This window comes from Pleurodeles waltl, chromosome 9, assembly GCF_031143425.1.
Source record: "Pleurodeles waltl isolate 20211129_DDA chromosome 9, aPleWal1.hap1.20221129, whole genome shotgun sequence".
Classification (NCBI taxonomy): Eukaryota; Metazoa; Chordata; class Amphibia; order Caudata; family Salamandridae; genus Pleurodeles; species Pleurodeles waltl.
In genome coordinates, this window is record NC_090448.1 from 28,382,003 (window position 1) to 28,404,374 (window position 22,372).

Sequence of the window (22,372 nt, forward strand, 5' to 3'; positions counted from 1 at the left end):
TATCTCTCAAGTCTGCTTCCTACACCGCAGAAACTTGTAGCAAAAATAGTCCTCTGTTCTGAGGTCTAGGAGACCTTTTAAATCTCCTTTAAAAGTCAAGTAAATGATGGTGGCTGGAGTTAAACTATAGAACTCCATGCACTAGTTGAGAATGAAGCTTTTCTGTGGGATTAGATATAGCCTATTGGCTTATTTGAGCAACATCATACATAGATTAGGCTTTGGGTCAGTCCCTTGCTTTTGATTGGATAGATTCCTTGTCTGTCTCAGTTGTCTGCTCTTGATTCAGTGGCATTCCTCTCTGTTCTAGTTTCATCCTGCCCACATAGCATGGCTTCTGACACATTCTTTTCGTTTGATTGGTTGTATCATTCTTCCTGCTGCCATTTTCATTTAATTTTGCACACTCTATGGTGCACAAAGCTTCCCTTACTCTCTGCTTAAGCCTTTGCGCCCCCCCCCTCAAATCCCCACCCCAATCCACTGTCCTCTTGCTACCTAACTGCACAACTCATCCATTTCTTCCCCTGCCCCTCCCCACATGTCTACATTTAATGTTTATATTCTCCAAAAAAGTTTTAATAGCTTGTTTAGAGCAACATTGCGTTTATACTTTTTTACCATTCTAAAGCTGTTGATGGCCACTTTCGAATGATATATGAATGATATATTCAGTGGCGATTGGTAATTTTAGGAGGAAGGGGGCTGACGGGAAGCACACTTACATATTCATTCACACACGCACGCACATCCATTCACAACATTCAAACATACATGCACGCACCAAACATTCATTTAAAACACACACACACACACACACACACACACACACACACACACACACACACACCCCCACACACCCCCACCCCACCTTTCAGCTCAGGAAGGTTGGGACTGCTGTCTTCCCTCATAGGCTGACCTTAGCCAATGAGGGAAGGCAGCAGTCCCAGCCTCGTCACAGAGTGGGATGGGGTCAGTGAGACTTCTGACCCCTCCCCACTCTGTGACGAGGTGTCCCAGATTGACACTCGCCTTGGGCGCTTCAGGGCTTAAACCTGAGGTGCCCAGGCCGAAGTCAATCGGTGACGCTTCCCCTCTTCACCGAGGGGAAGGGCCTCGAGGCACCTTTGCTGAGCTGAGGAGGTCACGCCCACAGGAGCTGTGACCTCTTCATCCCAGCAAAGTTCAGCTCAGGCAGCCAGGAGTTTGTCTCCTCGCTTCTGGCTGCCTGATCTACACATGAAGAGTGTCTGTCAGGCTGACCTTTGCTCAGCCTGACAGACACTCTTCATGAGGGGCAAATGGTGGAGGGGGGGGCGTGGCCCCTCCGCCCTAAGGGACGGGCCGCGGCTTGATATATTAAAGTTTAAAACCATATTCCAAAACAGCCTTTGGTGCTTCACAAAACAGGCGCATGTACCAGCATCCATTTTGGAATACTTTTTCTTTATTAAAAAAATCTTTCCAAGATGGCCACCCTTCTTGTGCACTGGTGGATATCCTGGAGGGATTTTTCGCATAAAGAAAAGATTTTCGAAATGGCTGGCCATATTTGTGCAGGCATTTTGATGCATCGTTAGCTCTCTTCGAATGATTTTTATCATGAAGAAATAAATATTACAAGATGCTACCTCTCCCCCTCCCTCCCCCCCCCCATGCAAGGACGAAGGGTGGGCACAGGAATTTGAGATCGAATGAGCTGTTCAAATCTAACTGTTCAAAAGGGACAATGCATTAATTACCTTTACTCTCCTGTGTTCTACTTTATTTTTTGCCATTTATGGGTTCTTCAGTATATAATGTATATTTCTACAATTGTCTTTGTTTCATGTTTGCACCTTGAAGCTATAGCTTGCATGAATTTATAATGCACGTCCTAATATATGAAAATAAACTATACCATTCTCACGCCATGACATAGTCTGCGTATGTACCTCCCTGGCGCTCATACAAATTGGTTAGTAGTGCGGGACAAAGGAAACTGAAACCAGTCCACTGGTACTTACCCAGAGAATATTCCATTATTATTCCGCTCATCTGTGCCATAGTACCATTGGGAGATTGTGTGCTGCACAAGTCCTAATAAATTGTTAGAATTACAGACTGAGATCAAGCGTATGCATATCAGTCTTAGTCTTGTTATGAACAAATTAATAATTTAATGAGGGATGCTCTCACATCTTGCAAGTTCCTGGCGAAGAGAGTCATGTGAACTTGTCAGCATTCATGGCCTTTTAAAGGCCTGCATCCCTTTAAACATTCCCTCTGCAGTGGGCTTGACGACTCTGTCTATTCCGTTGCAGCACCTTCCTTCGTGGGGTGCCTAGCCCTGGCTTTCACTCATGTAGGCGCTAAAATGTCCCAAGTAAAAACCAGGCTCAGGATAGGGTGGTTCTGCTAGAGTTAATTGGTTTGCTCCCACATTTGTAACGCAGTCCATGTTTCAATTCACCACTGAGGACGCTCCGAAGCTTTCCGAAGTGGCGTTGAGTGAATGCCACTTAGTCACGGGAGTGGTTGCTATTTTGTGCCTCCGTTGCAACCGAGATGAAATAACTCAGGCTTATCACTACTTCCGCTTACAGGATATAATTCCAAAAGAAAGCGCGGCGTTGACGTGGAATTAACAACGCAGGAGATAGATTCCTCCCCCATAAAATGACCGCAATACAATGGGTGGTTTGACGCCATTAATGACTGATGACGCCTAATGGTCCTAGTATTGTCGCTTATGTGGCAACCATAAGTAGAAAATTAGATGCATCGAATTGATAGGTGCCATCATTTTAAAGAGATTTTCAGTCCTGATGACGACCCATTGCTGATTGATATCTATGTCCGGGGTCGAAACGTCAACATTTATTATGTGTGGCTTTATGTTTCATGGTGACTTCAGGACTCCTGGATTGAAGGAGCCTATTGGAAGTTCACTTTCAATTTTTAACCACACTTTTGTATATATTGTACATAACACCGGCACTTTGTTTATCACAATACTCACTTTCACTGTGTCCTCTACACTTAGAAGCACCTATGACTCACTTATAATGATAAGAAATTGATGAAGTAATTAAAATGAATGACTTAATAAATAAAATGTGATATAGAACAACCTTTGAGGATACCAGAATAAATATATGTTGTTCCCTTATTCTTATTGTTTACTTGGCCCTGGAAGTCGAGGCATACACTTCCCCCTGTTTTGACCATAGTGTCTTTAATACTCAGTCAAGGGAGGGCAGTGTTAATGCAAACACGAGGCCTCTTCATGTCTTGGGAGTTTCATTAAAGTCTGGCATGGCCTTGGGAGCCGTGGAAGGTTGTCAGACCTGTGCATCAACCGGTCTCCGCTCTCATGATGTCACAACTTGCACTATTGTGCTTCTTCCTTTGATTCAGAGCTCCAGAGAGGCCCTGGTGAGGAGAACCGCTGAACAAACCCCCTAAATTAAGCCATATTAAATGTAGAAATGTGTGGTTTATTGTTCTCTGCTTCCATTGACTGTTTAATCCTAGTGACCATGTTTCCTAACAATAGAACAGGCCTTGTTGACATGCGGGCGATGAGCAATCTTATTTGTATAGCGCTTACTACACCTGACGAGCAGTTGCAGCTGCTGCCAGGAGGAGGTGCTGGGGAGGGGGGGGAGAGGCAGCAACAAAAAAATAAAAATAATAATAAACTTACCTGCCCCCTCCGTGATCCACCGCTCCAACCAATCCAGCAGGGGCGGCTCCTCCGTTAGGGTGGAGGAGCCTTACACAACCCCCTCCACCCGCCCCAGCCAGCAGCAGAAGCTGCAAAACCTTCAAAACTAGGGGATAATAAACATAGTTTATTATCCCCCCTAGTTGTGAAAGGGGCGGGGCATCTGGGATGAGGAGCAGTGAGAGGGGAGTGCTCGACACTTCTCCCCCCCACCCCCCCCCCCCCTCACTGTGCATGTATGTTTGGCTGGCTGACTCGTGCCGGCCAAACACACGTGCGCAGTAGGCTCTCTCTAGCCTGGCAACACAGTTGCTGGGCTGCAGAGAGCCTGCATAGGCTCCCAGTTTGCCTGGGAGCGCCCATCCAGGGAGCTCCCAGCCAATCCTGATGCTGCTTTGAGCAGCGTCAGCATTGGCCGCAGGGCGGGCTGGGAGCCTGTGCCTGCTTGCAGCCAGCAGGGAAGAGGAGCGCGTGACAGCGTGGAAAAGGTAACTGTTTTTTAAAGTTTTTTTTTTTATATATTTTTTTTTAATGTAATTTAACTAAATTTTAGAATCCCCCCCCTGCGCACCGCCCCCGTCCCGCTCCTTTTGAGCGAAGCGAGCCGAGGCTGCAATCCAGACTTTTCTCATGCTGTTACACAGCATGAAAGAAATGCCACGATTGGCCTGAGCGGGCAGAAATGTTGCTCAGGGAGGGAGTGGGGCACTGCGCTTGGTCTCCACCCGGCTGTATTTTACAGCCGGGTGGAGAGTTTCTAAGTGCGCATGTCAGTTTGCCCAGCCTCGGCCAGCCAGCCAAACTGGCATGCGCACTTAGAAGTGCACCACCACTACTCCTCCACTTGCTGACGTGGAGGAGGCTGGACCTGCCCCACCCTAAAGCGGAAAATAAAGGGATAATTGAATACTTTTGTTATCCCTTTATGTTTCCACTTTCAGCAGCGAGGTGACGCTCCCATACCATAGCGGAGGGGCCGCCCCTGCAGACGAGGCTTCGAAGTGCTTTATGGCGAGTACCATGCATCTCCAGAACCCAAGGCTGGTTTTTAATCAAGTGGTTTTTTTTGCATTCATCTACACCAGTTACTATGTGATAGATTACATTAATACCTCTCAGGTGTGATCATTGGTAGGGGCTATGTGGTTTCAGGTGAATGGTTGGTGAGGTAGGTAGGTGGGGGGACATTAGGTAATGTTAGGCTACAAGGATAGGGTTGTAAAGAGAAAAGCAATGTTCTCTGCAGTCTACAAAGAAAGCCAAGGAGAATGGAAGCTCTCCCAAGGCGTTGGGTGCCTCTGACCTGTCTGTGGTCTCTCCTCACAGGTGTGTTTCTGATCCCGTATATGCTAATTGTCTTTGTGGGAGGAATTCCAGTCTTTTTCTTGGAGATTGCCCTGGGCCAGTTCATGAAGCAAGGAGGGATAGCGGCCTGGAATATCGCGCCCCTCTTTAAAGGTAAGTGCACCCTTTTCTTACTCTTAACCCTCTGAAGACCATCAGTTTCCTGCACCTTCTTTCCCTCACCCTTCAGTGTTTAGGGCCCAAGACCTTCCCACCAAAGGGTGGACCCAAGCCCTCGCGGTGGAGGAGATGAAGGGGTGAATGCAAAGCTGTCTAAACGCCCAGCCGCTCGATATGTTTGAAACATTAAATATCCTACATAGTGAAGCCTCGCCCAGAAAGGACCACCAGTTTCACTTGGGTCAAAGAGCTCTCCAGTACACCTGGGACAAAAAGGCTCGGTCTGGATCACATAGGGTTAGCAGTGTAGAGGTAGATGTGGTGGTGCAGGATAGATAGGGCTAGCAGTGTAGAGGTAGATGTGGAGGTGCAGGATAGATAGAGCTAGCAGTGTAGAGGTAGATGTGGTGGTGCAGGATAGATGGGGCTAGCAGTGTAGAGGTAGATGTGGTGGTGCAGGATAGATAGGGTTAGCAGTGTAGAGGTAGATGTGGAGGTGCAGAATAGATAGGGCTAGCAGTGTAGAGGTAGATGTGGTGGTGCAGGATAGATAGGGCTAGCAGTGTAGAGGTAGATGTGGTGGTGCAGGATAGATAGGGTTAGCAGTGTAGAGGTAGATGTGGAGGTGCATGATAGATGGGGTTAGCAGTGTAGATGTGGTAGGGCTAGCAGTGTAGAGGTAGATGTGGTGGTGCAGGATAGATATGACTAGCAGTGTAGAGGTAGATGTGGAGGAGCAGGATAGATAGGTTTAGCACTCTAGAGGTAGATTTGGTGGTGCAGGATAGATAGGGCTAGCAGTGTAGAGGTAGATGTGGTGGGTCAGGATAGATACGGTTAGCAGTGTAGAGGCAGATGTGGTGGGTCAGGATAGATACGGTTAGCAGTGTAGAGGTAGATGTGGTGGGTCAGGATAGATAGGGTTAGCAGTGTAGAGGTAGATGTGGTGGTGATGTAGGATAGATGTGGCTAGCAGTGTAGAGGTAGATGTGGTGGTGCAGGATAGAGAGGGCTAGCAGTGTAGAGGGCGATGTGGAGGTGCATGATAGATAGGGTTAGCAGTGTAGAGGTAGATGTGAAGGTGCAGGATAGATAGGGTTAGCAGTGTAGACGTATATGTGGTAGGGCTAGCAGTGTAGAGGTAGATGTGGTGTTGCAGGATAGATCGGACTAGCAGTGTAGAGGTAGATGTGGAGGTGCAGGATAAATAGGGTTAGCAGTGTAGAGGTAGATGTGGTGGTGATGTAGGATAGATGTGGCTAGCAGTGTAGAGGTAGATGTGGTGGTGCAGGATAGATAGAGCTAGCAGTGTAGAGGTAGATGTGGAGGTGCAGGATAGATAAGGGTTAGCACTAGAGGTAGATTTGGTGGTGCAGGATAGATCGGGCTAGCAGTGTAGAGGTAGATGTGGTGGGTCAGGATAGATACGGTTAGCAGTGTAGAGGTAGATGTGGTGGGTCAGGATAGATAGGGTTAGCAGTGTAGAGGTAGATGTGGTGATGTAGGATAGATGTGGCTAGCAGTGTAGAGGTAGATGTGGTGGTGCAGGATAGTTAGGGTTAGCAGTGTAGAGGTAGACGTTGAGGTGCAGGATAGATAGGGCTAGCAGCGTAGAGGTAGATGTGGTGGTGAAGGATAGGGTTAGCAGCGTAGAGGTAGATGTGGTGGTGAAGGATAGATAGGGTTAGCAGTGTAGAGGTAGATGTGGTGGTGATGTAGGATAGATGGGGTTAGCAGTGTAGAGGTAGATGTGGTGGTGCAGGATAGATAGGGTTAGCAGTGTAGAGGTAGATGTGGTGGTGCAGGATAGATAGGGTTAGCAGTGTAGAGGTAGATGTGGTGGTGATGTAGGATAGATGGGGTTAGCAGTGTAGAGGTAGATGTGGTGGTGCAGGATAGATAGGGCTAGCAGTGTAGAGGAAGATGTGGTGGTGCAGGATAGATAGGGTTAGCAGTGTAGAGATAGATGTGGTGGTGATGTAGGATAGATGGGGTTAGCAGTGTAGAGGTAGATGTGGTGTTGGTGCAGGATAGATGGGGTTAGCAGTGTAGGGGTAGACGTGGAGGTGCAGGACAGATAGGGTTAGCAGTGTAGAGGTAGATGTGGTGCAGGATAGATCGGGATAGCAGTGTAGAAGTAGATGTGGTGGTGCAGGAATAGATATGGTTAGCCGTATGTAGGGACATGTGGTGGTGCAGGAGAGATAGGGCTAGCAGTGTAGCAATAGATGAGGTGTTGGTGCAGGATAGATAGGGCTAGCAGTGTAGAGGTAGATGTGGTGCAGGATAGATAGGGATAGCAGTGTAGAAGTAGATGTGCAGGTGCAGGACAGATGGGGTTAGCAGTGTAGAGGTAGATGTGGTGCAGGATAGATAGGGCTAGCAGTGTAGAAGTAGATGTGGTGGTGCAGGATAGATAGGGCTAGCAGTGTAGAAGTAGATGTGGTAGTGGTACAGGATAGCTGGGGTAATGTAGAGGTAGATATGGTGATGTAGGATAAATAGGGTTAACAATGTAGAGGAAAATGTGGTGCAGGATAGGGTTAGTGGTTTAGAGGTAGATGTAGTGGTGGTGCAGAATCGTTAGGGTTAGTGTAGAAGTACATGCAGTAGTGGTACAGGATAGGCTGAGAAGTGCAGAGGTAGATGTGGAGGTGCAGGATAGATAGGGCTAGCAATGTAGAAGTAGATGTGGTGGTGCAGGATAGATAGGGCTAGCAGTGTAGAAGTAGATGTGGAGGTGCAGGACAGATAGGGTTAGCAGTGTAGAGGTAGATGTGGTGCAGGATAGATAGGGTTAGCAGTGTAGAGGTAGATGTGGTGCAGGATAGATAGGGCTAGCAGTGTAGAAGTAGATGTGGTGGTGCAGGATAGATAGGGCTAGCAGTGTAGAAGTAGATGTGGGGGTGCAGGATAGATAGAGCTAGCAGTGTAGAGATAGATGTGGTGATGTAGGATAGATGGGGTTAGCAGTGTAGAGGTAGATGTGGTGGTGCTGGATAGATAGGGTTAGCAGTATGTAGGGACACGTGATGGTGCAGGATAGATAGGGCTAGCAGTGTAGCAATAGATGAGGTGCTGGTGCAGGATAGATAGGGTTAGCAGTGTAGGGGTAGATGTGTTAGTGGTACAGGATAGCTGGGGTAGTGTAGAGGTAGATATGGTGATGTAGGATAAATAGGGTTAACAATGTAGAGGAAAATGTGGTGCAGGATAGGGTTAGTGGTTTAGAGGTAGATGTAGTGGTGGTGCAGAATCGTTAGGGTTAGTGTAGAAGTACATGCAGTAGTGGTACAGGATAGGCTGAGAAATGCAGAGGTAGATGTGGAGGTGCAGGATAGTTAGGGTGAGCAGTGCAGAGGTAGATGTGGTGGTGCAGGATAGATTGGGTTAGCAGTGTAGAAGTACATGCAGTGGTGGTACAGTATAGATAGGGTTAGTAGTGTAGAGATGTATGTGGTGGTGCTGGATAGTTTGGGCTAGCAGTGTAGAGGTAGATGTGGTAATGTAGGATAGAGAGGGGTAGCAGTGTATTGATGGTGCAGGACACATAGGACTATCAGTGCAGAGATAGATGTGTTGGTGCACGATAGGGCTAGCAGTATAGCAGTAGGTGTGGTGGTGCAGGATAGATAGGGCTAGCAGTGTAGAGGTAGATGTGGTGGTGCAGGACAGATAGGGCTAGCAGTGTAGAGGTAGATGTGGTGGTGGTGCAGGATAGATAGGGCTAGCAGTGTAGGGGTAGATGTGGTGGTGCAGAGCAGATAGGGCTAGAAGTGTAGAGGTTGATGTGGTGGGTCAGGATAGATAGGGCTAGCAGTGTAGCGGTAGATGTGGTGGTGCAGGATAGATAGGGCTAGCAGTATAGCGGTAGATGTGATGGTGCAGGATAGATGGGGCTAGCAGTGTAGAGGTATATGTGGTTATGTTGCAGGTTAGATAGAGCTATCAGTGTAGAGGTAGATGAGAAGGCTGTGCATGACAGATACGGCTAGCAGTGCGGAGATAGATGTGTTGGTGCATGATAGATAGGGCTAGCAGTGTAGCGGTAGATGTGGTGGTGCAGGATAGATAGGGCTAGCAGTGTAGAGGTAGATGTGGTGGTGGTGCAGGATAGATAGGGCTAGCATTGTGGTGGTGCAGGGCAGATAGGGCTATCAGTGTAGAGGTAGATGTTGTGGTGGTGCAGGATAGATAGGGCTAGCAGTGTAGCGGTAGATGTGATGGTGCAGGATAGATGGGGCTAGCAGTGTAGAGGTATATGTGGTTATGTTGCAGGTTAGATAGAGCTATCAGTGTAGAGGTAGATGAGAAGGCTGTGCATGACAGATACGGCTAGCAGTGCGGAGATAGATGTGTTGGTGCATGATAGATAGGGCTAGCAGTGTAGCGGTAGATGTGGTGGTGCAGGATAGATAGGGCTAGCAGTGTAGAGGTAGATGTGGTGGTGGTGCAGGATAGATAGGGCTAGCATTGTGGTGGTAGATGTGGTGGTGCAGGGCAGATAGGGCTATCAGTGTAGAGGTAGATGTGGTGGTGGTGCAGGATAGATAGGGCTAGCAGTGTAGCATTAGATGTGGTGGTGCAGGACAGATAGGGCTAGCAGTGTAGAGGTAGATGTGGTGGTGGTGCAGGATAGATAGGGCTAGCAGTGTAGCCGTAGATGTGGTGGCGCAGGGCAGATAGGGCTAGCAGTGTAGAGGTAGATGTGGTGGTGCAGAATAGATGGGGCTAGCGATGTAGAGGTAGATGTAGTGGTGCCAGATTGATGGGGCTAGCAGTGTAGAGGTATGTGTGGTTATGTTGCAGGTTAGATAGAGCTATCAGTGTAGAGGTAGATGAGGAGGTTGTGCATGACGGGGCTAGCAGTGTAGAGGTTGCTGTGGTGGTGAATGACAGGGCTAGCAGTGTAGATGTGGAGGTGCAGGATAGATAGGGCTAGCAGTGTAGAGGTAGATGTGGGTCAGGATAGATAGGGCTAGCAGTGTAGCGGTAGATGTGGTGGTGCAGGATAGATAGGGCTAGCAGTATAGCGGTAGATGTGGTGGGTCAGGATAGATAGGGCTAGCAGTGTAGAGGTAGATGTGGTGGTGCAGGATAGATAGGGCTAGCAGTATAGCGGTAGATGTGGTGGTGCAGGATAGACAGGGCTAGCAGTGTAGAGGTAGATGTGGTTATGTTGCAGGTTAGAGCTATCAGTGTAGAGGTAGATGAGGAGGTTGTGCATGACAGATAGGGCTAGCAGTGTAGAGATAGATGTGGGGGTGCAGGATAGATACGGCTAGCAGTGTAGAGGTAGATCTGGAGGTGGTGCAGGATATATAGGGCTAGCAGTGTAGAGGTAGATGTGGTGGTGCAGGATAGATAGGGCTAGCAGTGTAGGGGTAGATGTGGTGGTGCAGGGCAGATAGGGCTAGCAGTGTAGAGGTAGATGTGGTGGTGCAGGATAGATAGGGCTAGCAGTATAGCGGTAGATGTGGTGGTGCAGGATAGATAGGGCTAGCAGTGTAGAGGTATGTGTGATTACGTTGCAGGTTAGATAGAGCTATCAGTGTAGAGGTAGATGAGGAGGTTATGCACGACAGGGCTAGCAGTGTAGAGGTTGCTGTGGTGGTGCATGACAGATAGGGCTAGCAGTGTAGCGGTAGATGTGGTGGTGCAGGATAGATAGGGCTAGCAGTATAGCGGTAGATGTGGTGGGTCAGGATAGATAGGGCTAGCAGTATAGCGGTAGATGTGGTGGTGCAGGATAGACAGGGCTAGCAGTGTAGAGGTAGATGTGGTGTTGGTGCAGGATAGATAGGGCTAGCAGTGTAGGGGTAGATGTGGTGGTGCAGGGCAGATAGGGCTAGCAGTGTAGAGGTAGATGTGGTGGTGCAGGATAGATAGGGCTAGCAGTGTAGCGGTAGATGTGGTGGTGCAGGATAGATAGGGCTAGCAGTGTAGAGGTAGATGTGGTGGGTCAGGATAGATAGGGCTAGCAGTATAGCGGTAGATGTGGTGGTGCAGGATAGACAGGGCTAGCAGTGTAGAGGTAGATGTGGTGTTGGTGCAGGATAGATAGGGCTAGCAGTGTAGGGGTAGATGTGGTGGTGCAGGGCAGATAGGGCTAGCAGTGTAGAGGTAGATGTGGTGGTGCAGGATAGATAGGGCTAGCAGTGTAGCGGTAGATGTGGTGGTGCAGGATAGATAGGGCTAGCAGTGTAGAGGTAGATGTGGTGGTGGTGCAGGATAGATAGGGCTAGCATTGTGGTGGTAGATGTGGTGGTGCAGGGCAGATAGGGCTATCAGTGTAGAGGTAGATGTGGTGGTGGTGCAGGATAGATAGGGCTAGCAGTGTAGCATTAGATGTGGTGGTGCAGGATAGATAGGGCTAGCAGTGTAGCCGTAGATGTGGTGGTGCAGGGCAGATAGGGCTAGCAGTGTAGAGGTAGATGTGGTGGTGCATAATAGATGGGGCTAGCGATGTAGAGGTAGATGTAGTGGTGCCAGATTGATGGGGCTAGCAGTGTAGAGGTATGTGTGGTTATGTTGCAGGTTAGATAGAGCTATCAGTGTAGAGGTAGATGAGGAGGTTGTGCATGACGGGGCTAGCAGTGTAGAGGTTGCTGTGGTGGTGAATGACAGATAGGGCTAGCAGTGTAGATGTGGAGGTGCAGGATAGATAGGGCTAGCAGTGTAGAGGTAGATGTGGGTCAGGATAGATAGGGCTAGCAGTGTAGCGGTAGATGTGGTGGTGCAGGATAGATAGGGCTAGCAGTATAGTGGTAGATGTGGTGGGTCAGGATAGATAGGGCTAGCAGTGTAGAGGTAGATGTGGTGGTGCAGGATAGATAGGGCTAGCAGTATAGCGGTAGATGTGGTGGTGCAGGATAGACAGGGCTAGCAGTGTAGAGGTAGATGTGGTGTTGGTGCAGGATAGATAGGGCTAGCAGTGTAGAGGTAGATGTGGTTATGTTGCAGGTTAGAGCTATCGGTGTAGAGGTAGATGAGGAGGTTGTGCATGACAGATAGGGCTAGCAGTGTAGAGATAGATGTGGTGGTGCAGGATAGATACGGCTAGCAGTGTAGAGGTAGATCTGGAGGTGGTGCAGGATATATAGGGCTAGCAGTGTAGAGGTAGATGTGGTGGTGCAGGATAGATAGGGCTAGCAGTGTAGGGGTAGATGTGGTGGTGCAGGGCAGATAGGGCTAGCAGTGTAGAGGTAGATGTGGTGGTGCAGGATAGATAGGGCTAGCAGTATAGCGGTAGATGTGGTGGTGCAGGATAGATAGGGCTAGCAGTGTAGAGGTATGTGTGGTTACGTTGCAGGTTAGATAGAGCTATCAGTGTAGAGGTAGATGAGGAGGTTATGCACGACAGGGCTAGCAGTGTAGAGGTTGCTGTGGTGGTGCATGACAGATAGGGCTAGCAGTGTAGATGTGGAGGTGCAGGATAGATAAGGCTAGCAGTGTAGTGGTAGATGTGGTTGTGCAGAATAGATGGGGCTAGCGATGTAGAGGTAGATGTAGTGGTGCCAGATTGATGGGGCTAGCAGTGTAGAGGTATGTGTGGTTATTTTTCAGGTTAGATAGAGCTATCAGTGTAGAGGTAGATGAGGAGGTTGTGCATGACAGGGCTAGCAGTGTAGAGGTAGATGTGGAGGTGCAGGATAGATAGGGCTAGCAGTGTAGAGGTAGACGTGGTGGTGCAGGATAGATAGGGCTAGCAGTGTAGAGGTAGACGTGGTGGTGCAGGATAGATAGGGCTAGCAGTACAGCGGTAGATGTGGTGGTGCAGGATAGATAGGGCTAGCAGTATAGCGGTAGATGTGGTGGTGCAGGATAGATAGGGCTAGCAGTGTAGAGGTATGTGTGGTTACGTTGCAGGTTAGATAGAGCTATCAGTGTAGAGGTAGATGAGGAGGTTATGCATGACAGGGCTAGCAGTGTAGAGGTTGCTGTGGTGGTGCATGACAGATCGGGCTAGCAGTGTAGATGTGGAGGTGCAGGATAGATAAGGCTAGCAGTGTAGAGGTAGATGTGGTTGTGCAGAATAGATGGGGCTAGCGATGTAGAGGTAGATGTAGTGGTGCCAGATTGATGGGGCTAGCAGTGTAGAGGTATGTGTGGTTATTTTTCAGGTTAGATAGAGCTATCAGTGTAGAGGTAGATGAGGTTGTGCATGACAGGGCTAGCAGTGTAGAGGTAGATGTGGCGATGCAGGATAGATAGGGCTAGCAGTGTAGCGGTAGATGTGGTGGTGCAGGATAGATAGGGCTAGCAGTATAGCAGTAGATGTGGTGGGTCAGGATAGATAGGGCTAGCAGTGTAGAGGTAGATGTGGTGGTGGTGCAGGATAGATAGGGCTAGCCCTGTAGCATTAGATGTGGTGGTGCAGGATAGATAGGGCTAGCAGTATAGCGGTAGATGTGGTGGTGCAGGATAGATAGGGCTAGCAGTATAGCGGTAGATGTGGTGGTGCAGGATAGATAGGGCTAGCAGTGTAGAGGTATGTGTGGTTATGTTGCAGGTTAGATAGAGCTATCAGTGTAGAGGTAGATGAGGAGGTTATGCACGACAAGGCTAGCAGTGTAGAGGTTGCTGTGGTGGTGCATGACAGATAAGGCTAGCAGTGTAGATGTGGAGGTGCAGGATAGATAGGGCTAGCAGTGTAGAGGTAGATGTGGTGGTGCAGGATAGATAGGGCTAGCAGTATAGCGGTAGATGTGGTGGTGCAGGATAGATAGGGCTAGCAGTATAGCGGTAGAAGTGGTGGTGCAGGATAGATAGGGCTAGCAGTGTAGAGGTATGTGTGATTACGTTGCAGGTTAGATAGAGCTATCAGTGTAGAGGTAGATGAGGAGGTTATGCACGACAGGGCTAGCAGTGTAGAGGTTGCTGTGGTGGTGCATGACAGATAGGGCTAGCAGTGTAGAGGTAGATGTGATGCAGGATAGATAGGGTTATCAGTGTAGAAGTAGATGGCGGCCTTAAGTGATCCCAGGGGGGATGCCAGGCTCTGATCAAAAGAAGCATTATGCTAATAACAGCTTTGTTTTAATCTTTAAAAATGAGCAGCAGTAAACCGCTCTGGAATGGGCCATCAGTAATGTCCAAGTCGGGGGTATGTGTCAGAAGCGAAGGGACTCTAAACACTCTTCAAAACCCCCACCCCTACTTCCAATGTTCACACTCTGGATACTTTTACACTTTAGTAAGACCTGCCTTACCAGAATAGTATGTTTGTCATCATGTATTTGATTACATTTTTAAAACAATAACAGAACTTAACTGCAGTGTTTAAATACTTGTCTGCATATTCAAACATTGTCAATTTAATAGAATATTTGTGGGAAATTTGGAGGGGGCCTCGATTGTTTTTTTTTTTTTTTCTTTCTTTTCCTCTGGGAAGGGGATGTGGCATTATAAAGTTTAAAGACCACGGGCATAGATGTAGATTTGGTAGTTAAGACACATTGCATAAGTGTGGTGCGTAGTGGTGGTGGTGCAGGATAGTTGGGGCTAGCAGTGTAGAGGTAGATGTAGTGGTCGGGACCAGGAGCGTAAAGTTAGATGATGTGGTGCAGAAGGAATGTATGATAGAACAGCGAATGCTGAACCACGCATGTCTGAACAATGTGGTTGGAAAAACGGCAGCGTTGTTACCACTAATGCCTTTACCACGCATGCCTATACAACGATTTTCCGTTGTAAAAGCATGCCTAGTAAAGGCATGTGTGGGAACGGCATGCGTGGTTCTATCATGTGACCCCCCCCCCCCACCTGTCCTAAGGCATAGAAGTACCCCACCCCTAATACTAAAACTATCCCGACCCCCACCCCCCCCCCCCCCACCCCTAAAACAAAACTACCCCGGATGCCTCCCACCCTGAGCCCTAAACACTTCCCCGACCTCCCCCACCCGCCCTAAAAACCAAACTACCCCAATCACCCAAACTCAAAAACCAAACTGCCCCACCCCTAAAAGCAAAAGTAACCCCACCCCCACCCCACAACAAAACGACCCCAATCCCCCACCCCTAAAAAAATAAAAATAAAAAAAAAAAAAACTACCCCCAACCCAGCCCCACTTACCTGACTGCGTCCTCTCCCTATGCACTCTCCCTTTTTCTTTACCTTAACCACGCATGTGCATGGTTCAGGACATGCCTGTTTAAGGCTGAGCAAAAGGGAGTCATTAACGCAAGCATGGTTCCACTTGCGTTAACAACATAATCGTTGTTCTGCAGTCGTCGTTCTGGACATGTCCCATGCAGAATACGTTGGATTAGAGGTGTAGAAGTAAATGTGGTGATATAGAATAGGCTGGACTACCTATAGGTGGATGTGGCTGTGCAGGCTAAGGTTGACTAGTGGTGTAGAGTTGGATGTGATGAGGCAGAATAGGTTGGACTGTGGAAGTGAATGTGGTGCGGGATTGGTTGGCCAACAGTGCTGCGGTAGATGCTGTGATGCTATGTTATAGGTGAATGTGGTGGTGTACGATAGGCTTGGGTATGTGGTCTATAGGTAGAGGCGGTGGTGCAAAATAGCTAGGACTGAGGTGGTGAAAGCAGAAGTGTTGGTGCACGATAGGTTGGCCTAGCCATTTACAGGGTTTTGTGATGGTGTCTAATAGGTTGGGTTAGAGATGTAGAGATAGATGTGGTGGTTCAGGATAGGTTGAACTAGAAGTGTTGAGGTAAAATGTGCTGTGGGATTGGCTAGACTAGCAGAGTACAGGTAGATCTAGTGGTGCATGCAGGATAGATTGGATTGGGGTTGTACACATAAACGTGGTGACGTAGGTAGGTTGGATGAGTTTGGTAGGGGTAGATATAATAGTGTGGGATACACTATCGGGGTAGATGTGGTGCTGCAGGACAGGTTGAACTGTAGGCTCAAAGGTAGATGTGGTGGTGCAGAATAGGCAGGGTGGACAATCCGCGTGGTGACCGATTAGTTTGCAAGTGTTGAGGTAGATGCGGTGGTGAAGGATACCTTGGGCTAGCAGTATGAGTAGAGATGCTTGTGTCCGATACATTGCACTAAAGGGTTGGAGATAGATGTAGTGGCAAAAGATACCCTGAACTATCGGAGTAGAGTTAAGTGTGGTGGTGCAAGGCAGGTTGTAATGTAGGTTTAAAGGTAAATGTGGTGGTGCAGGAATAACAGACTGGACTACCACTGTAGTGATGGATGTGGTGGTGCAACGTAGTTTCGAAATGGGTTACAGATGTAGACGTGGTCCACAATAGGTTGGGTTAGCCTGGAAGTGGCAGATGGTTCATGAACCTTTGCATAAGAGGTGTGTTGTGGAGACTGACATTTGCTGGAGAAGTACTGTAGTCTCGTGGGTCCTTTGGTGTGAATTGGAGACTGCCTCGTAGAGACGGCTTGAGATGTAACATGATTTTTCCCGCTAGGCCTTGGCTTCTCATCGATGGTGATCGTTTTCTTCTGCAACACCTACTACATCATGATCCTGGTCTGGGGACTCTACTACCTGGTGCACTCCTTCACGAACACGCTGCCGTGGGCCACTTGTGGCCACCCCTGGAATAGCCTGGAGTGCACTGAAGTCTTCCGCCTGGACCAGTGCCACAACAGCACACTTGGCAATGTCACCGGCGCCTTTAACCTCAGCTGCGAGGCACTGGAGAAGAAGCGCTCGCCTGTCATTGAGTTCTGGGAGTGAGTATAGTGCTCTTCAACACTGACTTCTCGCCCTGGGTGCTGTCCTGGTTGTCCAAGATGGGTGTAAAGGATTTCTCAGGATCCATCGTATTCTAGAAAAGAAGAGCTTCCCAAGCCAAGTGACCCTCAATCTGTACACATCATGTGCTCAAAGGCCCTAAATGAGACATTGTTCTTCAATAGAGAAAGGGGGTGAGGATATCCTCCCTCCCCACCCTATTAATGATATTTGTATAAAGCAGACTTCGCTGCATGGGCTGTGGAGTATTTCACTTTCTGGAAGCTAGAGTGATAGGGTACAGTTTAGGGGCAGAGGAGAAGGATTAAACGAGCATGGCTTCATACATGGGATAGGTGCAGTCTGCATAAAAAGCACCAAAAGAGCTACTTGGAAAGGCAGCCAACCGAAGGGCCAGTGGGTGTAGTGTCCCCACAATGACCCTCTTTTGTTTTATGTGGTGGAAACATTTGCAGAGACAGTTGTTGCTGCACTGGAGTGGGTTACAGAGCAACCCATGGATGGTTGCATTGTTGGTAGGTTTGTATAGGTAGAGTAGCTTCATAGTTCTTAGGGCCAGACTTCGGCCCTCATTACGACCTTGGCAGGCGGCTTCAGACGCCCGCCAAGATCGGACTGCCAGGTGGCCGCCAATGCAGCCGCACTCCTGCCGCAGCCATTTGGAGATCCCCGCTGGGCCGGCGGGCGGAAACCTGGTTTCCGCCCGCCAGCCCAGCGGGGATCTCGGCCGCAACACAGGAGCCGGCTCCAAATGGAGCCGGTGGTGTTGTGGCCGTGCGACGGGTGCAGTTGCACCCGTCGCGCTTTTCACTGTCTGCTATGCAGACAGTGAAAAGCTCCATGGGGCCCTGTCAGGGGGCCCCGCGACTCCCCTTTCCGCCAGCCTTTTCCTGGCGGTTCAAACCACCAGGAAAAGGCTGGCGGGAGGGGGACTCGTAATCCCCTGGGCAGCGCTGCCCTGGAGGATTAAAACCGGCAGGGCCGTTGTGGCGGGAAACCGCCGGCCCTGGCGGTGCGACCGCGGCGCTTCCACCGCAGTCGTAATACCCTGTGAAGCATCACCAGCCTGTTGGCGGTGCTTCCGTCAAAACAGCCCTAGCGGTCTTGGACTACCAGGGTTGTAATGAGGGCCTTAGAGTTTGGCGGACAGATACTCCTCCACAAAGATGAAGGATATTCCGTCCACTGTTTTACAAGTGCCATTGGATATAACGCATGTATAATATGGTGGATAGGATATGTCACATTTGCGATGGAGTAACCCATCCAACAAACTCTAAATCAGTTCCTTAGTGCTGTAGTTAGGCATTGTAGTATAATTTATATAGTTGGAAGAAGATGCAATGCCCATCACGTGATGATCAACTGCGAGATAAAACTCACTGCAACATCGGCCAATTGGGTTCCTAAATAAGACCACTGACATTACTTCCTATTTGTTGGTGTTATAGTTGGGACAATCACTTATACATTTCCCTTATTGTTTGCAGTCAAGTTAGTACCATTGTCTTTGACAGAAGTTGCCCAATGCTGTCCTATGGAGACCACTAGATGCCCTTAATAGTGTAGACACATTTTTGGTGGGGAAGGGTGGTTATGATATGACTGGAGACTAACTGCTTTTTCTATTTTGACTGTGCAGGAACAAAGTGTTGCAGATCTCAGGGGGCCTGAACGAGCCGGGGAACCTCAACTGGCAGATGATCTTGTGCCTACTGGTCACTTGGGTGATTGTCTACTTCTGCATCTGGAAAGGGGTGAAGTCCACAGGAAAGGTAAAACAATCCTTGAAAGTCCCACTTTGGTTCATTTCTGTGAAATCCTGATCGAGAGCCAACAGGGGCACCTTGAAGGCAACAAATTGCCTTCCAGGCAGCCAGTAAACTTTGCTCAGGTCATTGTAGATGTGGTTTAGTTTCCACAGGTTCCTGAGCCTGGCATCTGCATTCCACGCGCTGTCAATGAGTAATGCCTTTTTTAGGTAGATCTTTAAAGCCGAGCATTCTGTAGTCTGTGTGGGAGTAACTAATGGCATCTTGCAGTTCTCCTGTACCCTGGGGACAGGAATTTAAGCATCTTCCAGACTTGCTTGAGGTTGAAAACAAGTAAGTTTCCTACAGTCATTATATCTGTTTGAGAGCTTTTCTTCTACAAAATGATGCCAAACTTTTTATGTATTTATATTTTTTGCTGGGATTTGCTGCTTGCCCAGCTCTAGAGACCAGGATTGCTTGGCCTCAGGAGCAGTAGCTCAGCTGCATAGCCTGTAAGCTTTACTTAGATATGTTTAAGAAAGTCCTACAGGTGAGCAACACATTCATTTTCTTGGAGCGGACCAAACTAGTTAGACCGTTCCCCAATTAAGATGTCCTTGAGCATGAATTGAAGGGCAGGTGAGTTTCACATTTGTTGCCTTTGGGCACTGTTTACAGGTGATGTGAGGCCCCCGTTTCATGTCACGAAGCAGATGCTGCAGGGTAGATGGGATGTCACTGAGCATGTTCTACAGTTCAGGTGATATTCTTCTCTCCATGCTGTGAATGGAGCAGATGAGACCTTGTCAAGTGGTAGTGTATTGAAAAGGTTCTATATTGTGGGTGAGATTGATAGCACATATTTGTCTGTCTACAGGACACGTTACCTAACCTTTTGATCTAATTGAGAAAGTGGAACAGATGAGTCAAAGGCTAGTTCCCGGTCTCTAACTGATGCATGCCTGGTCCTTCCTCTGGGCTCACCAGATGCACTGGCAGGATCTGTAGATCACCTGAGCTTCAGCCAATGACCTTGGTCAGCTGCAGTCCCTGTGCCTGAAATGAAGCATGCTCTGTGAGACACGAAGGGTAAAGTAACTGGATCTGATGGTTTAGGATTAGAATTTTTATTCAACTTTTGATGTCACAAACTTTGCAGCTAAATTAGTGCAATTGTAATCAGCTGCTCATGTATTGCACTAGCGACCTGATACAACAGAAGTAGACCTGATTGCCTCCCGTCACAAACCACACCACGAGCTCCCGGAAGTAAGGTGTGTCACTATTAAATTCAGATTATAAAATTCGTAGTAAAACACTAGCCAACAGTCTCCTTCCCCAACCTCACTACGTTGGCATTCGGGGATCAAAATGGGTTAGTTTCCGGATGTAACACATCACTCAATATTAGACAGTGATGTACAATACCAGGTGAGACATCTCATGACCTTCAGCATGCAGTAGTAGTATCAGTTGGTCTGGAAAGATCTTTTGCCACCCTGAGCTGGGCCGACCTGTTTGCTGTGTTGTGGCACACAGGACGCAGCAGGAACTTCGTTTAGTTGTTACCTATGTTCTGCTCGAACACTCTGGCTGGAGTTAAAACTGGTGATATAACCTCTACCGCATATAAAATTTATCTTGATACCAAACGGGGATGTCTGCTATTGCTGATGCTATTTGCGTTGCCGATGGAACCACTAGGTCTGATGTAGAACTCAATGGAGGGGTGTTGTCATGAAAATGAAAGACCGATTACAACAAGGGGTTACTCCATCACAACGGTGACTGATATCCTGTCCGCCGAAATCTAAATCCCATAGAATATAATAGGATTTAGATTTCGCCAGACTGGATATCCGTCACCACTGTGTCGGAGTAACACGTCTGGAGAGTTCTAAATCAGGCCCTAGGAAGATGTCCGGGATGCAGGGATTGCAGTATCCCCTTGGAGGAAGACATACGTATCCAATCACGATATGTGGATTACTGTTTACTACTCCGAAAGAGCGCAAAAAGGGCTAGGGTCCACCCCTCGGCATCCTATAAGAATTTGGGAGCCCAACAAGCTAAAAAGTAAACTGGTCAAAAACATGCACTTTACTGATCAGGTCAAATGCATACAATGATCCAGTGCATGCGCCCCCTGCTGGTATACGTTGGGAACTGCATACATTTATATACCTCCGAGTACGAGTGCACCCCTCTGATGAAGACCTACTGTCAGGCAACAGATGCAGTGGTGAGCTCTTCGCAGGGAAATATAACATTCTGGAAAACGCTGCCACTATCTGTTCTGGGTGGAATAGCCTTTCTAAATTGGTACTGCTGCCAAGACTGTTAAAGCTCTTCGTCAATTTGCCAATATGGATCTCATATTGACTAATTTAAGATATTGATGTGAATGGATCTTATCTAGGGGTAGGTAGAAGAATCAGGATAGCAGTGGATACATTAAAAGCAGTAACAGAAGTAGGACTATCTGCTCTCAGATGTGAACTTTACTTCCTTGTGGCTTATTGACAGTGTAACACTAGATTGCTGGATCCATGTAGATACCTGGAAGCTCGTCTGAGGTTGTTGTCTACACTGTTTATCAGAGGAAGCCTAGGACCAAACAGCAATCCTTCTGTCCCAGAGTAGCCATGAGAACAACACTTCCTGCACCCAGGCTGGAGTCTGAAGAACGGCTGCAGACCTCTCATTCCTCCCCTTCACTGCCAAGGAAGCGGGTATAAGTGCTTCTGGTGACTACATGAAGACGGTAACATGGCTACTCTGGAAATGACAGAGTACACAGAGCGGTAACACGTACATACTCTACATGCTTAACCAGACTCGCCCCCTCACGCAGCGCCGGCTTTAGCGCTGGTGACGCCCGGTGCAACAATCTTTGTTGGCTCCCCCCCAACACCCCAAAAACATCCTTTATAAATTCCCTCACTTCCACTCTTCACCAGTGACCCCAACCTCTCCATAGCTCCACTCTCACCTGCATTTCATTTGTTTTATAGTGCTACTCATACCAATGTAGGATGTCAAAGCATTGTCACACACACTTTATACAGAGCTAATGAGCCATACATGTTTAAATTAGTCTATAGGAAATGTTACAAAAGAAAATGAGGATTACAGGGTGTAGGAGTCACTGATACTGTCACGGTTTCGGGCGGGTCTGATCAGGACTCTGGTTGGGACACCCCTTGAGGTCACCGAATATCCTAAAGCTGTAGTACACTGGGGCAGAAGAGCAGCTAAAGGCACACACGGAAAGGACAGCTATGGACAGACAAAGGAAACAGGAAAGTAAAAGCAGAGCAACCCTTGTGTGAACAAATAGGAAACAGATTACTAGTGGACAAACACGCTGGGGTTGTACACCGAGTTGGGCGCAGAACCTCCCACAGTGACCGGGAATCTCAATGCCTCTGTGCAGTTTGCTCTTACGGATAGTCACCCTGCCAGCCCCATAGAAAGGAGACAGCAGAAGTGATTCTGTCTCTGGACCCTAGAGCACAAACAAGGATAGTACTTACATACACAGGACACGCTCTTGTGGGTCCAGCTGGAAACACAGTGGCGATTCCTAAGAAAACAGCAACAGCACACTGTCACTGTTAGGCACGAAAGACAACGTATAACACTGGACAAGGATGGGGGCTGGAATTGCCTCCTGGAAACCAGGAGCCAACCCCAGAACAAAGGAGGACACTTATACACTGGTGAAGACTGATAGAACAATTACCA

The 22,372-nt window shown here is 48.2% G+C and overlaps 1 protein-coding gene across 5 annotated transcripts in view; it reads left to right on the top strand.

The window, feature by feature from the left end:
- The window catches only part of LOC138258882 (sodium- and chloride-dependent creatine transporter 1-like), a 290,710-nt gene that overhangs the window by 135,686 nt on the left and 132,652 nt on the right, over window positions 1-22,372 (top strand). For all 5 annotated transcript variants that reach the window (XR_011198597.1, XR_011198598.1, XR_011198595.1 and 2 more), the window contains exons 3-5: window positions 5,036-5,167; window positions 16,582-16,849; window positions 18,514-18,646. Coding sequence is in view for 2 of the 5 variants with exons in the window: in XM_069206192.1 (XP_069062293.1) it covers window positions 5,036-5,167; window positions 16,582-16,849; window positions 18,514-18,646 (533 nt within the window). In the remaining 3 variants the exon portion in view is untranslated. The remainder of the gene's footprint in view (window positions 1-5,035; window positions 5,168-16,581; window positions 16,850-18,513; window positions 18,647-22,372) is intronic.